Genomic DNA, 21,360 nt, shown 5'->3' with positions numbered 1-21,360 from the left:
TTCCGTCATGTAAAATCTCTGGAGGCAGTTCTCTTCCAGGCAGTATCCTTCTTCCCAGAGCCTGGAAGAGGTCACCTATTTAAGTGATAAGTGATTTATCCACAACAAGGCATCTGATGTGAGAACATTTAACCCCTTCATGACCCAGCCTATTTTGGCCTTAATGACCTTGCCGTTTTTTGCAATTCTGACCAGTGTCCCTTTATGAGGTAATAACTCAGGAACGCTTCAACGGATCCTAGCGATTCTGAGATTGTTTTTTCGTGACATATTGGGCTTCATGTTAGTGGTAAATTTAGGTCGATAATTTTTGAGTTTATTTGTGAAAAAAACGGAAATGTGGCAAAAAATTTGAAAATTTTGAATTTTTATTCTGTTAAACCAGAGAGTTATGTGACACAAAATAGTTAATAAATAACGTTTCCCACATGTCTACTTTACATCAGCACAATTTTGGAAACAATTTTTTTTTTTTGCTAGGAAGTTATAAGGGTTAAAATTTGACCAGTGATTTCTCATTTTTACAACAAAATTTACAAAACCATTTTTTTTAGGGACCACCTCACATTTGAAGTCATTTTGAGGGTTCTATATGGCTGAAAATACCCAAAAGTGACACCATTCTAAAAACTGCACCCCTCAAGGTGCTCAAAACCACATTCAAGAAGTTTATTAACCCTTCAGGTGTCTCACAGCAGCAGAAGCAACATGGAAGTAAAAAATGAACATTTTAACTTTTTAGTCACAAAAATGATCTTTTAGCAACAATTTTTTTATTTTCCCAAGGGTAAAAGGAGAAACTGGACCAGGGACGTTGTTGTCCAATTTGTCCTGAGTACGCTGATACCTCATATGTGGGGGTAAACCACTGTTTGGGCGCACGGCAGGGCTCGGAAGGGAAGGAGCGCCATTTGACTTTTTTAATGAAAAATTGGCTCCAATCTTTAGCGGACACCATGTCGCGTTTGGAGAGCCCCCGTGTGCCTAAACATTGGAGCTCCCCCACAAGTGACCCCATTTTGGAAACTAGACCCCCCAAGGAACTTATCTAGAAGCATAGTGAGCACTTTAAACCCCCAGGTGCTTCACAAATTGATCCGCAAAAATGAAAAAGTACTTTTTTTTCACACAATTTCTTTTAGCCTCAATTCTTTCATTTTCACATGGGCAACAGGATAAAATGGATCCTAAAATTTGTTGGGCAATTTCTCCTGAGTATGCCGATACCTCATATGTGGGGGTAAACCACTGTTTGGGCGCACGGCAGGGCTCGGAAGGGAAGGCACGCCATTTGGCTTTTTGAATGGAAAATTAGCTCCAATCATTAGCGGACACCATGTCGCGTTTGGAGAGCCCCTGTGTGCCTAAACATTGGAGCTCCCGCACAAGTGACCCCATTTTGGAAACTAGACCTCCCAAGGAACTAATCTAGATGTGTGGTGAGCACTTTGAACCCCCAAGTGCTTCACAGAAGTTTATAACGCAGAGCCATGAAAATAAAAAATAATTTTTCTTTTCTCAAAAATGATTTTTTAGCCCACAATTTTTTATTTTCCCAAGGGTAACAGGAGAAATTGGACCCCAAAAGTTGTTGTCCAGTTTCTCCTGAGTACGCTGATACCCCATATGTGGGGGTAAACCACTGTTTTGGCACACGTCGGGGTTCGGAAGGGAAGTAGTGACATTTGAAATGCAGACTTTGATGGAATGCTCTGCGGGCGTCAGGTTGCGTTTGCAGAGCCCCTGATATGCCTAAACAGTAGAAACCCCCCACAAGTGACCCCATTTTGGAAACTAGACCCCCGAAGGAACTTATCTAGATGTGTGGTGAGCACTTTCAACCCCCAAGTGCTTCACAGAAGTTTATAACGCAGAGCCGTGAAAATAAAAAATAATTGTTCTTTCCTCAAAAATTATGTTTTAGCAAGTAATTTTTTATTTTTGCAAGGGTAACAGGAGAAATTAGACCCCAGCAGTTGTTGCCCAGTTTGTCCTGAGTACGCTGGTACCCCAAATGTGGGGGTAAACCACTGTTTGGGCGCACGTCGGGGCTTGGAAGGGCGGGAGCACCATTTGACTTTTTGAACGCAAGATTGGCTGGAATCAATGGTGGCGCCATGTTGCGTTTGGAGACCCCTGATGTGCCTAAACAGTGGAAACCCCTCAATTCTAACTTCATCACTAACCCCAACACACCCCTAACCCTAATCCCAACTGTAGCCATAACCCTAATCACAACCTTAACCCCCAACACACCCCTAACCACAACCCTAACCGCAACACACCCGTAACCCTAATTCCAACCCTAATCCTAACCCTAATCCCAACCGTAACCCTAATCCCAACCCTAACCACAACTGTAACCCCAACACACCCCTAACCCTATCCGTAACCCTAACCACAAGCCTAATCTTAACCCTATTTCAAACCCTAGCCCTAATTCCAACCCTAACTCTAATTCCAACCCTAACCCTAAGGCTATGTGCCCACGTTGCGGATTTGTGTGAGATTTTTCCTCATGATTTTTGAAAAATCTGCAGGTAAAAGGCACTGCGTTTTACCTGCGGATTTACAGCAGATTTCCAGTGTTTTTTTGTGCAGATTTCACCTGCGGATTCCTATTGAGGAACAGGTGTAAAACGCTGCGGAATCCGCACAAAGAATTGACATGCTGCGGAAAATACAACGCAGTGTTTCTGCACGGAATTTTCCGCACCATGGGCACAGCGGATTTGGTTTTCCTTAGGTGTACATGGTACTGTAAACCTGATGGAAAACTGCTTCGAATCCGCTGCGGCCAATCCGCTGCGGATCCGCGGCCAATCCGCTGCGGATCCGCGGCCGATCCGCTCTGTGTGCACATGCCATAACCCTAACCCTACCCGTAACCCTAACCCTACCCCTAGTTCTAACCCTAGTTCTAACCCTAACCCTAGTGGAAAAAGAAAAAAATATATTTTCTTTATTTTATTATTGTCCCTACCTATGGGGGTGATAAAGGGGGGGGTTTATTATTTTTTTTTATTTTGATCGCTGTGATAGAACCTACCACAGCGATCAAAATGTACCTCTAATGAATCTGCCGGCCGGCGGGCGCACTGAGCATGCACCCGCCATTTTGGAAGATGGCGGCGCCCATGATGGAGGCGGACGGGGACCGGGAGCCTCGGTAAGTATAAGGGGGGGGGAGATCGGGGCACGGGGGGGGGCGTCGGAGCACGGGGGGGTGACATAGGAGCAGGGGGGGAGCGGGCAGGAGGACGGGGGAGCGGACAGCAGGACGGGGGAGCCGGCAGGCGGACGGAGGGGACCGGACCCTATAACTGAGCACTGGGGGGGCGATCGGTGGGGTGGGGGGGGTCACATTAGTGTTTCCAGCCATGGCCGATGATATTGCAGCATCGGCCATGGCTGGATTGTAATATTTCACCAGTTTTTTAGGTGAAATATTACAAATCGCTCTGATTGGCAGTTTCACTTTCAACAGCCAATCAGAGCGATCGTAGCCACGGGGGGGTGAAGCCACCCCCCCTGGGCTGAAGTACCACTCCCCCTCTCCCTGCAGATCGGGTAAAATAGGAGTTAACCCCTTCACCCGATCTGCAGGGACGCGATCATTCCATGACGCCACATAGGCGTCATGGGTCGGATTGGCACGGGTTTTCATGACGCCTATGTGGCGTCATGGGTCGGGAAGGGGTTAATATCAAACTACTTCTGAAGAGTCTAGTTTAATACAATGCAAATATCTGGGTGTTCTGGTTTGGCTGTTAACGATGGCTGGATCTGCTCATTGGTCTTATGTTCGTTACTCTTGTAGTAGTTCAAGACTAGCAGCCTTGCTGACCCTGATTCATGAAGACATGTATGCTTTTTTTTCTGGTGGGAAATGGGTTCAATTGTCACAATTTTTCAATATGGAGATTTCTGGCTAGGCTTGCCCATTGTCTAAGCATACCCATTTAATGTTAATGCCATATAAAGTGTAAATTTCACCAGTCCCCCTACTGCAGTACACTTGTAGCAGAGATCTACACCAGCTAAGGCTACTTTCACACTAGCGTTGGTACGGGGCCGTCGACATGCGTCGTACCGACACACGTTGTGAAATAAGGCTACTTTCACACTTGCGTCGTGTGACTTGTCACAATGTGTCGTTTTGGAGAAAACGCATCCTGCAAAGTTGCCTGCATGATGCGTTTTTTTGTTCTCCACACACTTGCATTAGCGACGGATTGCCACACGTCACATCCATTGTGTGACGGATGCGTCATGTTTTGGCAGACCGTCAGCACAAACGTTCCATGTAACATTTTTTTTTTTTTGTGCATCGCGCCCGCCAAAACATGATGCATCCGTCGCACGACAGATGTGACGTGTGGCAATGCGTCGCTAATGCAAGTGTATGGAGAAAAAACGCATCCTGTGGGCAACTTTGCAGGATGCGTTTTTCTCAAACGACGCATTGCGACGTGCGTCACACGACGCAAGTGTTTAAGTAGCCTAAGATGAAAAATTGTATTCGACATTCATTGCCTGAACCATTTTCACATAAAGGAGGCCCAGATTAAGAGTTGCAGTTACAAATTAAACCAGAGGAATAAATGGCCAACAGTAAGCACAATTTACTCATGACTAAGACTGCTTTCATGTAGCCTGTGTATAAAATGTAATCAGACTGAAATCCATTAAGTCTTATGTACAGCGTTTTAATGACAGTGCGCATCATATTGCAGCCTAATGAAGATGGTGCTCACTTCCATTTGGTGGTGTTTACAGCTGTGAGTGGACATCTCTATGAACTTGGTAAGGATGGATTGTATAATCTAAATACTTCAGGGCAATATGCGTTGGCACAATGAAAAATGGTCTTTCAGTTAAAGGAACAAGGCACCAACTTTCAAATCAATATTGTAGTATACAAATGCTCCCTTTGTAACTGTTTTGATAATATCTATATACCACTGATTCTGGACCCGTATAAATCATACTGGCTCAAAGTCCTGCCCATGGCAGCCAGTTACAGGCCACACTCCAACCTCCCTCTTGGGGCTGTTAGTTTGTGGGGGATAGGTGTTTGAATAATTGTTGCTCCTTTACACTTTTTTTTTTTTTTTTTGTGCATGTTCTATTTGCAGTCACTCGCCTTCATGTGGCATACTACAATATAAGTTCCCCCTCTCCAGCTTTAGTGTTCATTCTCAGCATGAAGAGTGTACAACACTTGCTACTTTACCACCCTTTCTTCATACCATATGGAATCCAGGTCCAAATGATCAATGTAGAGATCGGGTTCTCTTGTCTAATGGATCCCACTTCTTACATTTGGATGCAAGACTTGTGCTCCCACTACACATTCTATAACATTCATCCCTCTTATTTCATCCCATGTGCTCAACATGCCAGCAATGTTCCCTGCTACCTTATATCTGCAGCTACTGTAAGTTCATATAGGCAGAATTCCTAGCTAACCTGACTGTTACCCTAGTACCACCTTGGCCATAAACTCTAAACTTTTTCTTGGTTTATAGATGGGTTGACTTCAAAGCCCATTGACCATGGTGCAACTTCTAAAGGAAAAATACTGGAGGTAAGAGTTAAACATTTTATTTGTATGCCTCTTAAAGCTAAGCTGTAGTGATGCATAAAGACCCTGGGTTACTATGGCACATTGATATGAAGGAACTGATGTGGACCACATTATGGTAACTCAACCATTCATTGGCATAGAAAGAATCCATAATATTTAATCAAGGCTCGATGCAACTTGGTAATGTCAAATATGCTAAATGTAGTGGTTAAGCTTGAAACTGTTAACACAAATTTTGCACTCAAATTTTATTTGGCCAAGTCATAGCTGTAAATATTACCTTGCTACAATTGTTAAAGGGTCCCATCAGCACTTTGTTTCAGGAACACAGCGCTCCAAAGGCTACCACCTCCCTTCTTGCCAAGGTGTTGCATGATTGAGGCCTGTGACTTAACCATGCCACTGGTTCCAGCTGTCTCACTTTGTAACTTCTAAGCAGCGAGCAGAAGCGGCTGTGCCTGAGTGCATGGGCACTGACAACAGGTCCTGAAATCTGTTTAAGAACAGCACTTGCAGGTTCTGTAGTGTAAGCATGGTCATGCTTGACTTGGCACTGTTCTTATACAGTTTTTCGAAGTACTTTGTATAGCTGAACATATACCTGTTCAAGAACTTGGCATCGCTTTGTGAAATCACTTAGTTGTTCTGCATCTGTGGGACCCCCACTTTCCTGAAACTCCACTTCCCTAGTCCCCTGCCTGGGTTGGTGGACACTTTTTAGGCTAGGTTTCCACGTGACATAATGGCAGCACTCTGAACGCAGCAGATCCCTGCTCTATCCAAAGCTCTACTGGCTGCTGTACGCACTGACTCAGCATATGTTCATTGCTATATTCCACTTGTAAAAAATGGCCTGTGGACTCTAGGAAAATGGGTGGCGCAGTTGGGAGATCTTGACGCTGAGTCCACTGCAATGTAAAAAATATGGAAGTGCTGGAGCTCCAGGCTTTCACAATGTCAGCAGAGCCCTGGCACTGCCAAACACCCAGTGTCACACCTTCAAACACCCCTCTCCATCCCAGCCTGCAGTAATGTGCCACTCTTGCCGCCTCCAGCAGCAACCCTGGGACCCTGCTCCACTGCGGCGGCCGATAAGGTACATTCAAATAAGACGTCCGTCCCCCCCCCCCCCCCCCCCAAAGGTGCATCTAATCTGAAATAGAGTTCATTATGTAAACTAGGGGGCAGGTCTGAGGATGAGTATCAGTGACCTGTCAGCAGTCTGCATTATGAATAGCTAATCGGGGCGCCACATGAAGTCCACCCTCCCCACAGCCCTGCAGCACAAGCATGTCATTAACTCAAGTTAAAATAAAGATTAAACAACCACAAGACAGATTTCACCAACCAAGGTATCATTTTAATCGGTATAATGGTGCTGACCTTACACTAAGCTTCTTGGCACAATTATGCTGACAAGTTCATTTTTTTCAAAGTAAGATGAATAACATATCCCCTAACACGTTCTACCAAGATCTACAAATTCAACATGCTTTCAGGTCTGATAAACCTTAGCACACATCATCCCTAAGGCTACGTTCACATTTGCATTGTTGGGCGCATCATCGACGCATGCGTCATGCGCCCCTATCTTTAACATGGGGGGGGGGGGGGCGCATGGACATGCACCGGTATGCGTTGTACTGCGTTTTACAAAGCATGCGTCATATAGACGAACAAGACAGGGAGCAGGGGACTTGTAGCGTTTTCCCTGCACCAAAAGTCCCGATCTGTAGGATCTTATGACAATGCAGCGTTTTGCGACGCATGCGTTGAGTACATGCTTTGTTGGTTGCATCACGTCGCCGACGCTGCGCCCAAAAAACGCAAATGTAAACGTAGCCTAATACTATTGCTTCTACTGGCTATACAAATGGTTTAATGTTGTCCAAACTGGATAATCCCCCGCCGCCAACAGGTCAAGCTAAATGTGAGGTGGCTGTTGGCTTTATCATGGAGCAACGGAGAGATTTTATAAACTGTCCCCAACTATTGGCCTGTGAGGTCCTAAGACGTTCAGTTATATTGGATTCAGTGTATACAAGATGGGGAAATACCTTAGGTGTGGGAATTTAGAAACAGGCTTTTTTTTTTTTTTTTTTGTAACAAGGTAATCTCCATGATAGAAAGTGTATGGAGTGACATTCAGATCCCTGCATACATGTTGGGATTATTTGAAGATGTAGTGGATCCTGCCTTCACCCTATTCATGGGTATCTCTTGTATCCTATTTAAAGGACACCCTCCTGCATGTCACTGGTTAGGGTACTGTCACACATTGGCACTTTGATCGCTACGACGGTACGATCCGTGACGTTCCAGCGATATCCATACAATATCGCTGTGTCTGACACGCAGCAGCGATCAGGGATCCTGCTGAGAATCGTACATCGTAGCAGATCGTTTGGAACTTTCTGTCATCGCTGGATCGGTGTGTGTGACAGCGATCCAGCGATGCGTTCGCTTGTAACCAGGGTAAACATCGGGTTACTAAGCGCGGCCCTGCGCTTAGTAACCCGATGGTTACCTGGGGACTTCAGCATTGTTGGTCGCTGGAGAGCTGTCTGTGTGACAGCTCCCCAGCGACCACACAACCACTTACCAACGATCACGGCCAGGTCGTATCGCTGGTCGTGATCGTTGGTAAATCATTTAGTGTAACAGTACCCTTAGACACACAACCTCCAACTATGGGAAAGATAAATATACTACTTTCCAAGAGCTTATGTGAAACACAACCAAGGATCCAATCTCTTCAAATTTGACTAGTTAACTCTTCAGGGCTACTCACAGCTTGTAATCCTTAATTCCCTCTCTTCCCACACCCCCCCCCCCCCCCCCCCAGCAGATTGTATTTATTTTAGAACTGCTGTGAATGTTTTTTTGTAATGTTGGGATTTGGGTTAAGGGAGGCTAGTTATTGGAAGTTGATGTTTGTCTGTTTTGTAATATGGAATTATGGCCTGTTTGAAAATGGAACTTGTTTAATAAAATTTCTTTCGTTACTTCAACTCTTAAAGTATGGGCTTAAACAGTTCATGATCTTTCTTTTGCAGGATGCTGGCAAGATCTGCAAGCAGTTTACTGAGCGGGAGAGGGGCGATGTTCGTTTTTCTTCAGTGGCTCTGGTTAAGGCTGCATAACTTGTTTCCACTCCAGACAAAGTTCCTTGTAGTTTAGTTATTGACCGTTTATGCCTTGTTATACCGTTAAGTGTTTCACCAACTTGCTGCTCCAGCAGGATTTGGTATGGAAGTGCTTTTCACCACATGCTCCTGGCTTGGTAGATATGTCTTGCTGTGATTTTGTGCTCTACAAAGTCTTTCACCTCTCTGCAAACAAAGCACTAGGTGCAGCTCTTGAGCTGAATTAAAATATCTTTTGGAGAACAAGCAGGTCTACTCCTAGTCTTTATTGAGCAAATGCAGTGATCAGCAGGAAGGTATGTGCACTTTGGCCATGCCAAGAAGAGTCCCAACATGAAGTGATAACCACCACAACTGGTTTTCCATTTATTTTCCCTTATAAGCTGTATATTGGGTGTATACAGCCCACAGTCACTTTGCCCGCCACACTCTCCAGCTCCCCTCAAGCCACTGACTCTATAAAAAGATGTCAAGTCCCCCAATTGCATCTGTTCCTCAGGCAACATGGCAGCTAAAAGCGCACGTCACAAGATAGGGCCATTTCAGTTCTGAACTGTCTCTGCTGCCATTGGTTGGCTCCAGCAGCTAAGGCTAGGTTCACATTTGCGGTTGAGTCTGCAGCGTCTCATCAGCAAACACGTAGTAGGTTTTGGTGTTTTTTTTTTTTTGTTGCTTTTTTTCAATCAACATCAACTTGCGCATGACAGATAAAAGCAACATTTGTTTGCATTTTTATGCACATGCGTTCGATAGGGAAGATTTTCCAGGAGAATTTCCTTGACACAAGCCACACCCAATGGGCATGTCTCATGGGATTTCTGTATAGACCCGTGTGCAAGCAAATGTTTTGTTCCCATAGTCTGTAATGCATTGTTTTGACACATCTCCGCAAGTGTCCGCAAGGCAGCAGACATTTGCCACCGCCACATTCTAAGGGTGCGTGTCCACTGTCAGGAAACGCTGCTTGTTTGACGCTGCAGCGTCAAACAGGCAGCGTCCAGATGTTCCAGCATAGTGGAGGGGATTTGTTGAAATCCCGTGTCCACTATGCGTGGAAACCCGCACACGGCGGCCCTGCGACTCCGGACATGCTGCGCGTCTTTTCAGATCGCAGCATGTCCGTACACCTTGCGGGGGGACGCAGCGTCCCCGCAAGGCATATCACAGGGCCCTATGGCGAGGGGTGCGATGATCCCGGATGTGTACTGTACACATCTGGCACCATCGCATCCCAGAAAGGGGGCGGGGCTTAGCGCCGAGCGGCTTCGCCGCTGCGGCAATACCGCCGGCCATCCTGAGCGTGGACACGCAGCCTTACATGGTGCGTTAGCCACACCCAGCCACACCATGAAAATAGCATGTGTTCGCCTATGCATGTGTAACTTGTGCACCTGTGTCTACAATGTTAAAGATATGGAATCAAGACTCATGCGGATATATGCATCAAACGCTGCACACAACCGCAAATGTGAAACCAGCCTAAGATGAGTCCCCTACCAATATGGCCACAGGTCTCTTCCCTTACTTATTGGATGCTCCATCTGATGATCCTGTCTTTTGTCTCGACATTATTTCATTTTTTTTATATTTTTTTTTGTTGCAATTTCTCTGCACTTGGAATTTTTTTTTTTTTCCCCCATTTTCTATTACATGACATGGTAAAACAAATGGTGTCATTCAAAAGTACAACTTGTCCCGCAAAAAACAAGCCCTCACATAGCTTTATTTTTCTGTAAATATGGCTATGGCTCTGGGAAGGAGGGGAGCGAAAAATGAAAACGCAAAACTGGAAAAAGCTGTGGGGGTTAAGTTTTTTTTTTTTTTCACTCTGCTTCGTTGCAGCCATTTGGTAAATTCAAAAAAGTTCATTTTCACATTGGTGTACCCATATTGACTGAAAAGAAATGTAGACAATTTTGCAAACTAATTAAAAAAGCTGAAATATCACATGGTCATAAGTATTCAGACCCTTTGCGCAGACACTCATATTTAAGTCACATGCTGTCAATTTCCTTGTGAGCCTCCTTGAGATGATTCTACTCATTCATTGGAGTCCAGCTGTGTTTAAACTTATAGGACTTGATTTGGAAACGCACACACCTGTCTATATATGACCTCACTGCTCACAGTGTATGTCAGATCAAATGAGAATCATGAGGTCAAAGGAACTGGCCAAGGAGCTCAGACAGAATTGTGGCAAGGCACAGATCTGGCCAAGGTTACAACAGAATTTTTGCAGTACTCAAGGTTCCTAAGAGCACAGTGGCCTCCATAATCCTTAAATGGAAAAAAAAATACACCAAAAACCATACCTCCCAGCTTTTGAAAATGGGAAAGAGGGACAAAGTTTGCCGCAAGCAATGCGCGCTGCAGCAAATTTTAGGCCACGCCTCTGATCACACCCATATCCACATCCTAACCACACCCATTTAGCACTGATCACTGTTTCATAAACAATAATAAACAAAAAAATATGGCCACACCGTGCTCCATACTGTATAATGGCCACACATGATGCTCCATACTGTATAATGACCCCACATGATGCTCCATACTGTATAATGACCCCACATGATGCTCCATACTGTATAATGACCCCACATGATGCTCCATACTGTATAATGACCCCACATGATGCTCCATACTGTATAATGACCCCACATGATGCTCCATACTGTATAATGACCCCACATGATGCTCCATACTGTATAATGACCCCACATGATGCTCCATACTGTATAATGACCCCACATGATACTTCGTACCATATAATGGCCACACATAGGTACTCCTACACACGTGGCTGCGCTCCGTACACTTTACACACGGCTCTGCTCCGTACACGTTCCGCTCCATACACCTCGTACACATGCGGCTCCGCTCCGTACACATTTAGCTCCGCTCCATACACCTCGTACACACATGGCTCTGGTCTGTACACCTTGTACACATTCAGTTCCGCTCCATACACCTCATACACACGGCTCCGCTCCATACACCTCGCACACACGCAGCTCCGCTCCATACACCTCGTACACATGGCTCTGCTACATCCACACTACTGACCCCACACAAGGCATTGCTTACCTCATCCTGCAGCACCATGTGGCAAGTTGGCAACCAGCACAGCCGAGTCCTGCAATCCACGGAGGTCCCGATCATGTGACCCATGACTCCTCCCCTCCTGTGACCTCATCACAGGTCCTGTGCGCAGAAAGCAGGCAGCCATACGGAAGGGTAAGGGCCCGGGGCATGACTTAACACAAGGGGGCGTGTCGATCCTGCTGTCTGCGGGAAGCAGAGCGTCCCGTGCTGGACAGCGGGGCAAAGGCTCAAAACCAGGACAGTCCCGCACAATGAGGGACGGTTGGGAGCTATGCAAAAACACCATTTAAAATTCCAAACAAACGCCCTCCTTTTAGAATAGGAGGAAAAAAGGTAAATGGATGTCACAATAGCTTCAAAATTGTACTCCACCACATAAGCCCAAAGGCCAAATCAACACCTTATAGCCCAAAGGCCACATAAGCACCTTGTTTCATAGATTTAGTTATCTCTAATACAATACCCCGTTACTTAAGACAACTTCAGGACCCTCATCAAATCATCCCCAGAAATATGGCTCCCGACGCATTTCCCTTGGCTCTGTTCATCAGGGGAGACAAGCCTTTCATAATGCTACGGGGAATAAATACGCGGTATCCGTAACTCCTCTAACATGAGGAAGCCTCCCCCAGGATTCATGGATATTCTGAACCCTATGAATGCTTCTTGAAAACAGCAACGCTGGGTGAGATCGTTCAGTTATTTATTAGAGATAATTAAATCTATGAAACAAGGTGCTTATGTGGCCTTTGGGCTATAAGGTGTTGATTTGGACTTCTGTGGTGGAGTACAATTTTGAAGCTATTGTGACATCCATCTACCTTTTTTCCTCCTATTCTAAAAGGAGGGTGTTTGTTTGGAATTTTAAATGGTGTTATTTGTTTTTGGTGTATTATTTTTTTCATTTTCTCTTTTCTCAGACCGGCTGGGTATATATACCCTATGGTATTTTAGTGGGATCTATTAAAGGTTAATTTTTAAATATTTGATACCTATATGTTTACCTTGCTGCTATACACTGATTTTTGATTGGTAAACAACTGAGTTTAGATACTAGACCTGGCCATCCAGCCAAACAGCAATTGTGGGAGAAGGGCCTTACCTCTGTAAAGAAGAACACCAAGATCACTGTGGCTGCGCTCCAGAGATGCAGTAGGGAGATGGGAGAAAGTTCCACAAAGTCAACTATCACTGCAGCCCTCCACCAGTCAGGCCTTTATGGCAGAGTGCTCCAGAGACCTATATGTCATGCTCCTTTCTACATTTTTATCTGACTGTGCCTGAGGCAGGTGGGTCTCTGGAGCATCTGCTGGTCCCTCTCTTCCCTGCTTGTGTTGTTTTGGGGCACCTGCCTCAGGCACAGTCAGATAAAAATGTAGAAAGGAGCATGACATATAGGTCTCTGGAGCATCTGCTGGTCCCTCTCTTCCCTGCTTTATGGCAGTGTGGCCCGACAGAAGCCTCTCCTCAGTGCAAGACATATGAAAGCCTGCATAGTTTGCTAAAAAAAACCACATAAAGGACTCTCAGACTATGAGAAATGAGACTGGTCTGATGAGACGAAGATAGACCTTTTTTGGTGATAATTCTAAGCAGTATGTGTGGAGAAAACCAGGCACTGCTCATCACCTGCCTAATACAATCCAAACAGTGAAACGTGGTGGCAGCATCATGCTATGGGGGGGTTTTTCAGCTGCAGAGACAGGACAACTGGTTGTCACTGAAGGAAACATGAATGTGGCCAAGTACAGAGATATCCTGGATGAAAACCTCCTCCAGAGTGCTCTGGACCTCAGACTTGGCCGAAGGTTCACCTTCCAACAAGACAATGACCCTAAGCACACAGCTAAAATAACAAAGGAGAGGCTTCAGAACAACTCTGTGACCATTCTTGACTGGCCCAGCCAAAGGCCTGACCTAAACCCAATTGAGCATCTCTGGAGAGACCTAAAAATAGCTGTCCACCAACGTTCACCATCCAACCCGACGGAAACCTGCAAGGAAGAATGGCAGAGGATCCCCAAATCCAGGTGTGAAAAACTTGTTGCATCATTCCCAAGAAGACGCATGGCTGTACTAGCTCAAAAGGTGCTTCTACTCAATACTGAGCAAAGGGTCTGAATACTTATGACCATGTGATATTTCAGTTTTTCATTTTTAATAAATTTGTAAAAATGTCTGCATTTTTTTTTCAGTCAAGATGGGGTGCAGAGTGTATGAGAAAAATGTGGCTGCAATGAAACAAAGAGTGAAAAATTTAAAGTGTTCTGAATACTTTCCATACCCACTGTATAGCGCTTCCCGAATAGCTGCATCGGATACCTGGAGCACGCCCGATAATCTGTGGCACCAAACAGCTGCTGCATGTGTCACAGCTACAACCGTCAAAACACACAGGCTCTCCATGCATGCGTTGTGACTGTCACACCGCCGCGACACATGCAGCTACGGCACCGAACAGCTGATTATCAGGAGCGCTCCAGGTTACCAATGCAGCCAATCAGGAAGTGCTATAAGCTATCCGGATAGCTCTTATCCAAAGCTATTCAATCAACTCTATTCATAATTATTCATGATTCATAATGTCATAGGTTGTGTCCTAGCACTTGCTGTGGGCTCTGGAACTGAGACCACATGTTTTCAGAAATGCCAAATTAAAATGGTTTTACAAATTAATCCGATCGGTAAATGGTGTAATGAGAAATCTACGCCAGAATTAGGTTTTGGTCACTACAACATTGCAATAACAGGTGATCAAAACATTGTATCAAACCCCCCAACATGGTTATCAATAAAAACATCAGCTCAGCATTCAAAAAAATTAGCCCTCGCTCAGCCTGAAAAATGAAGACCCTACAGGTTCTTCACCACTGAAAATACTTATACATGTTTGGTATCCACAAATTTGTAATGAGAATAATAATGGCAGGTCAATTTTAGCTTTTAGTGAACATTGTAAAGAAAAAAATAAAATTGGAATTACACTTTTTTTTTTTTTTTTTTTTTTTTACTGTTTCCAATACACTATATGGTAAAATCAATGGTGTAGTTCAAAAGTACAACTCATCCCACGAAAAACAAGCCCTCACATGGCCATATTGATGGAAAAATAAAGTTACAGCTCTTGGAAGAAGTGGAGCAAATATGAAATATCCCACAGACATAAAGGGGTTAATACTGTGTGAGAGACTGGGGGCCCAAAATACTGTATGGGGGGCCTAATAGGAGGAAAATGACTCTAGTAAAGGGGACCGGTTGTACTGTTAGGCCGGGGTCACACTTGCGAGTGAAATGCGACAAACTCGCACGAGTCTCTTACATCAATACCCGGCACTGCCGCCGGCAATCGGGATCGGAGCATGTGGCTGCATGTATTTCTATGCAGCTTAACGCTTTGGTCCGAACCGCCGGCGGCAGTGCCGGGTATTGATGCGAGAGACTCGTGCGAGTTTGTCGCATTTCACTCGCAAGTGTGACCCCGGCCTTAGGGTACATTTATTATCTGGTTTACCTCTAATACTACAGGTACTGAAACCTGTGGACCCTCTATCACCTGAGTCCCCTCTGCTGTATTGTAAAATTTAGAATATCACTCATGTAATGAAAGACGTGAAATCTTTGGCACTGCACCATACCTAGATTTCTCTCTAGATGTGGCTTCATAGAAAAGGTTATAATTGCAAGCTGTGTGCCTGGTTTACCTTCACTTCCCCATCCAGAGGACGCTGGTTTGTCACATACAGAGGTAGAATATTGGTGATGAGGACCATCCACATTTAAGTGCACCTTGCAGCAATAGTGAAGTTCAGTCACTAACTGCTGTGTGCTGACGCATCATGTACAGTATGAGAGTCTAGCCTTGCAAAGGGTGAAATCAACCGTAATCTCTGCAGTGCTGATACTTTCAGCTTCATGTGCATTAGATTTCTATCATCTCATACACAGGGATTTCATTCCTGAAAATCAACTTCATATGCACCCTTTGTGTAATAACACCTGAACCTATTTTCACCTTCATGACAAGGCCAAAATTTACAATTCTGACAAGTGTCAACTCATCTCTCTCACCCACAAAGCTCTCCACAGTTCTGCACCACCTTATATCTCATCTCTGTCTATCGCTCTACACATGCCCTCCGTTCTACAAATGACCTAAGACTAGCATCCCCCGTAATCCAAATCTCGCACCTCCATCTCCAAGACTTCTCTCGTGCTGCGCCAGCTCTCTGGAATGCACTTCCCCAGACGATCAGACTGATACCTAGCCCTGACCTATTCAAGCGCACTTTGAAAACCCATCTCTTCAAACAAGCCTACCACATCAACTACTCAGTAAACTAACTTTGCCCTGTTCCCTCCTTCCAAATATTACTCTGAATCTGCACCCTACTATTTATCTGTCTCCACACCCTCCATGCACATGATATCTGCACTTGATACTTGACACTTGACTATTGCACTTAAACACACGGGCTGATGACCGGATCATGCAACTTTATATGAAAATCCCTATTATAATTGCCAGACCTGAAATAACAAGCACTTTTCACCTATTTTGTCCCCCCATTTCCTCGTAGATTGTAAACTTGCGAGCAGGGACCTCACTCCTAATGTCACTGTTTAAATTGTGTTAACTTGTATTTAATTTGTCTCTACATGTCCCCGGTTAATTGTAAAGTGCTGCGGAATATGTTGGCGCTATATAAATAAAAATTATTATTATTATTATTTGTGGTAATGACTTACTGGATCCCAGTGACTGAGGTTTTTTTTGTTTGTTTTTTTACACAATTGTACTTTGTTAGTGGTACATATAGGTTTTGTTTCTTTGTTTTTTTGTGAAAATATCAGCATTTTAGCAAACGTCTCAATTTTCAAACTTTTGCTCTGAATTATGTGGTTTATGACACACAACATTTGCCACATGTCTACTTTACATCAGTATCATTTTTGACACTTTTAACATTAAATTTTCTCTAATCCCCTCCCTGACAGGACACAGGAGGTTGCCTCCCCATCCTAATTAAGGACAGGAAGCACAAAAGGTTTAAATAGCCCTCCCCTTTCCTCTATCCTTAGTGTTTTTTTCCTGTCCCTTAGGGATGAAGAGTGTTGTGAACTCTATTTCTGGGCTCCCTCTTGTGGTCACAAGTGGTACTGTGTGAGTGCTATCTTTCTGCAGGTTTGTGACTGGCATCAGCTGTCTCGTTATATGTGGGCTGGTTTCCTATTTAAGCTCACTTGGGCTCTCAGTCTATGCCTGCTGTCAATGTATTCAGTGCTACTCTGATTCCTTCTGACTACCTTGCTACTAGTCTCTTCAAGAGAAGCTAAGTTTCCGTTTGTTCATTTTTTGATCATCAGTGTTCAATATATTTCTTGTCCAGCCTGCTAATATGTGATTTCCCTGCTTGCTGTTAGCTCTAGGGGGCTGAGTTTCTCCCCCCACACCGTTAGTTGGTGTGGGGGTTCTTGAATTCTCAGCGTTGATATTTTGTAGGGTTTTCTGCTGACCGCACAGCTCACTATCTGTCTTCTGCTATCTAGTATTAGCGGGCCTCATTTGCTGAATCTGTTTTCATTCCTACGTGTGTCTTTTCCCCTTACCTCACCGTTATTATTTGTTGGGGCCTTCCTATATCTTTGGGGTTATTTCTCTTGAGGCAAGTGAGGTCTTGCTTTCTCTTTAGGGGTAGTCAGTTTCTCAGGCTGCGTCGAGACGTCCAGGATTTTAGGCACGTTCACCGGCTACCTTTAGTGTGTTTGGATAGGATCAGGATTGCGGTCAGTCCAGTTACCACCTCCCTAGAGCTTGTTCTTTGTTCAGTAACTTAGCTAGTATTTCTAGTGATCCCCAGCCACTGGGATCATAACAGAAGAGGTTTTGTTTTGTTTGTTTTTTTCTCCTGAGAGCTTGGCCGGTGAACAGACTCTTATATCGCAAGTTTTAGCTGGGCAGTCTGGGTCGATCATCCTGCACCTTCCTCCCTGAGCTGCTCCTGCCCCGGGTGGGACCGCACCATCCTCCTGTGCCCGTCGGACAATGCTGGGGGCCTCCCATAGCCCCCAGCCGACTAGGATCTTTTCCCTCACTACTTTGAAGCTGGCAGTGTCTTCCAGTGCTTCTCCGGCAGACCTGGGCACGCATAGAAAGTGACATGCACCGCCAAGTCAGTCAGGCGCGACGTCACGGCATGCATCCCACGGGAAATTTTACATTTCAAATCGGGAAAGACGCCCAGAAGCAGGACCTGACGCAGAGGGGAGATCTCATCCTATTGGATGAGAGGAAGCGCTAGGTCTTGGTTCCTGCATTAAAGGACCCAGACTGAGGATTCCATAAGGTAGGACTGAGGTTCTAATGATAGATGTGTCTTCGCTTATATCTGCGTCTGCAGATCCCAGTGCTAAACCTGGCCCAGTGAGTATACCTGGTAAGAGTAGCTCCATTTTGGTACAGGATACATCCTTATGTATTTCCCCTCTCTTCTAGAGAGATAAGGATCCTGCACCAAAATCAAGGGAAAAATCGCTAATGTGCCATCTGCAGTAAGAAACTCTCATCTGGCCATAAAAAATGCTTTGTCAGCTATGTACATATAAAATCATCCCTGAGGAACAGCCATCCCTGATGGATGAGGTTAGAGGAAGGTTGAGACAGGAAATCCAGTCATCCCTAGCTACCTTCTCCCAGTCCTTTTCAGGGGGCCCCTCTGTGCTAGAAAAAGAGGAAATATGCACCTGAAGATAGCTCTGACTCAGCAGAAATATCAGATCCTGAAGAATGGTTGAAAGAGGGAGAAGTTACTCCGAGTTATTCAGGGGATAATAAAAATTATTTTCCTCTGAGGACATTGAGGAATTATTACTTGTGGTCAGAAATGCGATGAGAGTTTGTAAAAGGATAGGGATCCCTCCTACAAATACTAAACCTTATGGTTATCAAAAGGGGGAAACCTCCTTACACCTCTATTGAGGTCCGATATTAACTATTATCGCCGAACTTGACTATTAATAATTACCGTATATACTCGAGTATAAGCCGACCCGAGTATAAGCCGACCCCCCCTAATTTTGCCACAAAAAACTGGGAAAACTTATTGACTCGAGTATAAGCCTAGGGTGGAAAATGCAGCAGCTACCGGTGAATTTCAAAAATAAAAATAGATGCTCCATACCATTCATTATGGCCCCATAGATGCTCCATATAAAGCTGTGCCATATATAATGCTCTGCACCGTTCATTATGGCCCCATAGATGATCCACATAAAGCTGTGCCATATATAATGCTCTGCACCTTTCATTATGGCCCCATAGATGCTCCACATAAAGCTGTGCCATATATAATGCTCTGCACCGTTCATTATGGCCCCATAGATGCTCCACATAAAGCTGTGCCATATATAATGCTCTGCACCGTTCAGTATGGACCCATAGATGCTCCACATAAAGCTGTGCCATATATAATGCTCTGCACCGTTCATTATGGCCCCATAGATGCTCCACATAAAGCTGTGCCATATATAATGCTCTGCACCGTTCATTATGGCCCCAAAGATGCTCCACATAAAGCTGTGCCATATATAATGCTCTGCACCGTTCATTATGGCCCCATAGATGCTCCATAGAAAGCTGTGCCATATATAATGCTCTGCACCGGTCATTATGGCCCCATAGATGCTCCACATAAAGCTGTGCCATATATAATGCTCTGCACCGTTCATTATGGCCCCAAAGATGCTCCACATAAAGCTGTGCCATATATAATGCTCTGCACCGTTCATTATTGCCCCATAGATGACCACATAAAGCTGTGCCAGATATAATGCTCTGCACCGTTCATTATGGCCCCATAGATGCTCCACATAAAGCTGTGCCATATATAATGCTCTGCACCATTCATTATGGCCCCATAGATGCTCCATAGAAAGCTGTGCCATATATAATGCTCTGCACCGTTCATTATGTCCCCATAGATGCTCCATAGAAAGCTGTGCCATATATAATGCTCTGCACCGTTCAGTATGGACCCATAGATGCTCCACATAAAGCTGTGCCATATATAATGCTCTGCACCGGTCATTATGGTCCCATAGATGCTCCACATAAAGCTGTGCCATATATAATGCTCTGCACCGTTCATTATGGCCCCATAGATGCTCCACATAAAGCTGTGCCATATATAATGCTCTGCACCGTTCATTATGGCCCCAAAGATGCTCCACATAAAGCTGTGCCATATATAATGCTCTGCACCGTTCATTATTGCCCCATAGATGACCACATAAAGCTGTGCCATATATAATGCTCTGCACCGGTCATTATGGTCCTATAGATGCTCCACATAAAGCTGTGCCATATATAATGCTCTGCACCGTTCATTATGGCCCCATAGATGCTCCATAAAAAGCTGTGCCATATATAATGCTCTGCACCGTTCATTATAGCCCCATAGATTCTCCTTATAAAGCTGTGCCACATATAATGCTCTGCACCGTTCATTATGGCCCCATAGATGCTCCATAGAAAGCTGTGCCATATATAATGCTCTGCACCGTTCAGTATGGCCCCATAGATGCTCAACAGAAAGCTATGCCATATATAATGCTCTGCACCGTTCATTATGGCCCCATAGATGCTCCACATAAAGCTGTGCCATATATAATGCTCTGCACCGTTCATTATGGTCCCATAGATGCTCCACATAAAGCTGTGCCATATATAATGCTCTGCACCGGTCATTATGGCCCCATAGATGCTCCACATAAAGCTGTGCCATATATAATGCTCTGCACCGTTCATTATGGCCCCATAGATGATCCACATAAAGCTGTGCCATATATAATGCTCTGCACCTTTCATTATGGCCCCATAGATGCTCCACATAAAGCTGTGCCATATATAATGCTCTGCACCGTTCATTATGGCCCCATAGATGCTCCACATAATGCTGTGCCATATATAATGCTCTGCACCGTTCATTATGGCCCCATAGATGCTCCACATAAAGCTGTGCCATATATAATGCTCTGCACCGTTCACTATGGCCCCAAAGATGCTCCACATAAAGCTGTGCCATATAGAATGCTCTGCACCGTTCATTATTGCCCCATAGATGACCACATAAAGCTGTGCCATATATAATGCTCTGCACCGGTCATTATGGTCCTATAGATGCTCCACATAAAGCTGTGCCATATATAATGCTCTGCACCGTTCATTATGGCCCCATAGATGCTCCATAGAAAGCTGTGCCATATATAATGCTCTGCACCGGTCATTATGGCCCCATAGATGCTCCACATAAAGCTGTGCCATATATAATGCTCTGCACCGTTCATTATGGCCCCAAAGATGCTCCACATAAAGCTGTGCCATATATAATGCTCTGCACCGTTCATTATTGCCCCATAGATGACCACATAAAGCTGTGCCAGATATAATGCTCTGCACCGTTCATTATGGCCCCATAGATGCTCCACATAAAGCTGTGCCATATATAATGCTCTGCACCATTC

At 44.8% G+C, this 21,360-nt stretch overlaps 1 protein-coding gene across 1 annotated transcript in view; it reads left to right on the top strand.

Annotated features, from left to right (window-relative positions):
* The window catches only part of UCHL1 (ubiquitin C-terminal hydrolase L1), a 28,493-nt gene extending 19,511 nt beyond the window's left edge, over positions 1-8,982 (top strand). Inside the window, exons 5-7 of the mRNA XM_077279848.1 lie at positions 4,737-4,806; positions 5,532-5,590; positions 8,647-8,982. Of these exons, the coding sequence (XP_077135963.1) occupies positions 4,737-4,806; positions 5,532-5,590; positions 8,647-8,733 (216 nt within the window). The 3' untranslated portion in view covers positions 8,734-8,982. The remainder of the gene's footprint in view (positions 1-4,736; positions 4,807-5,531; positions 5,591-8,646) is intronic.
* Positions 8,983-21,360: the final 12,378 nt, after the last annotated feature.

The sequence above is a fragment of the Ranitomeya variabilis genome, chromosome 1, assembly GCF_051348905.1.
Source record: "Ranitomeya variabilis isolate aRanVar5 chromosome 1, aRanVar5.hap1, whole genome shotgun sequence".
NCBI classification, from domain to species: Eukaryota; Metazoa; Chordata; class Amphibia; order Anura; family Dendrobatidae; genus Ranitomeya; species Ranitomeya variabilis.
Note: the sequence above shows the minus strand (reverse complement) of the source record. Positions and strands in the feature narration are given on the sequence as shown.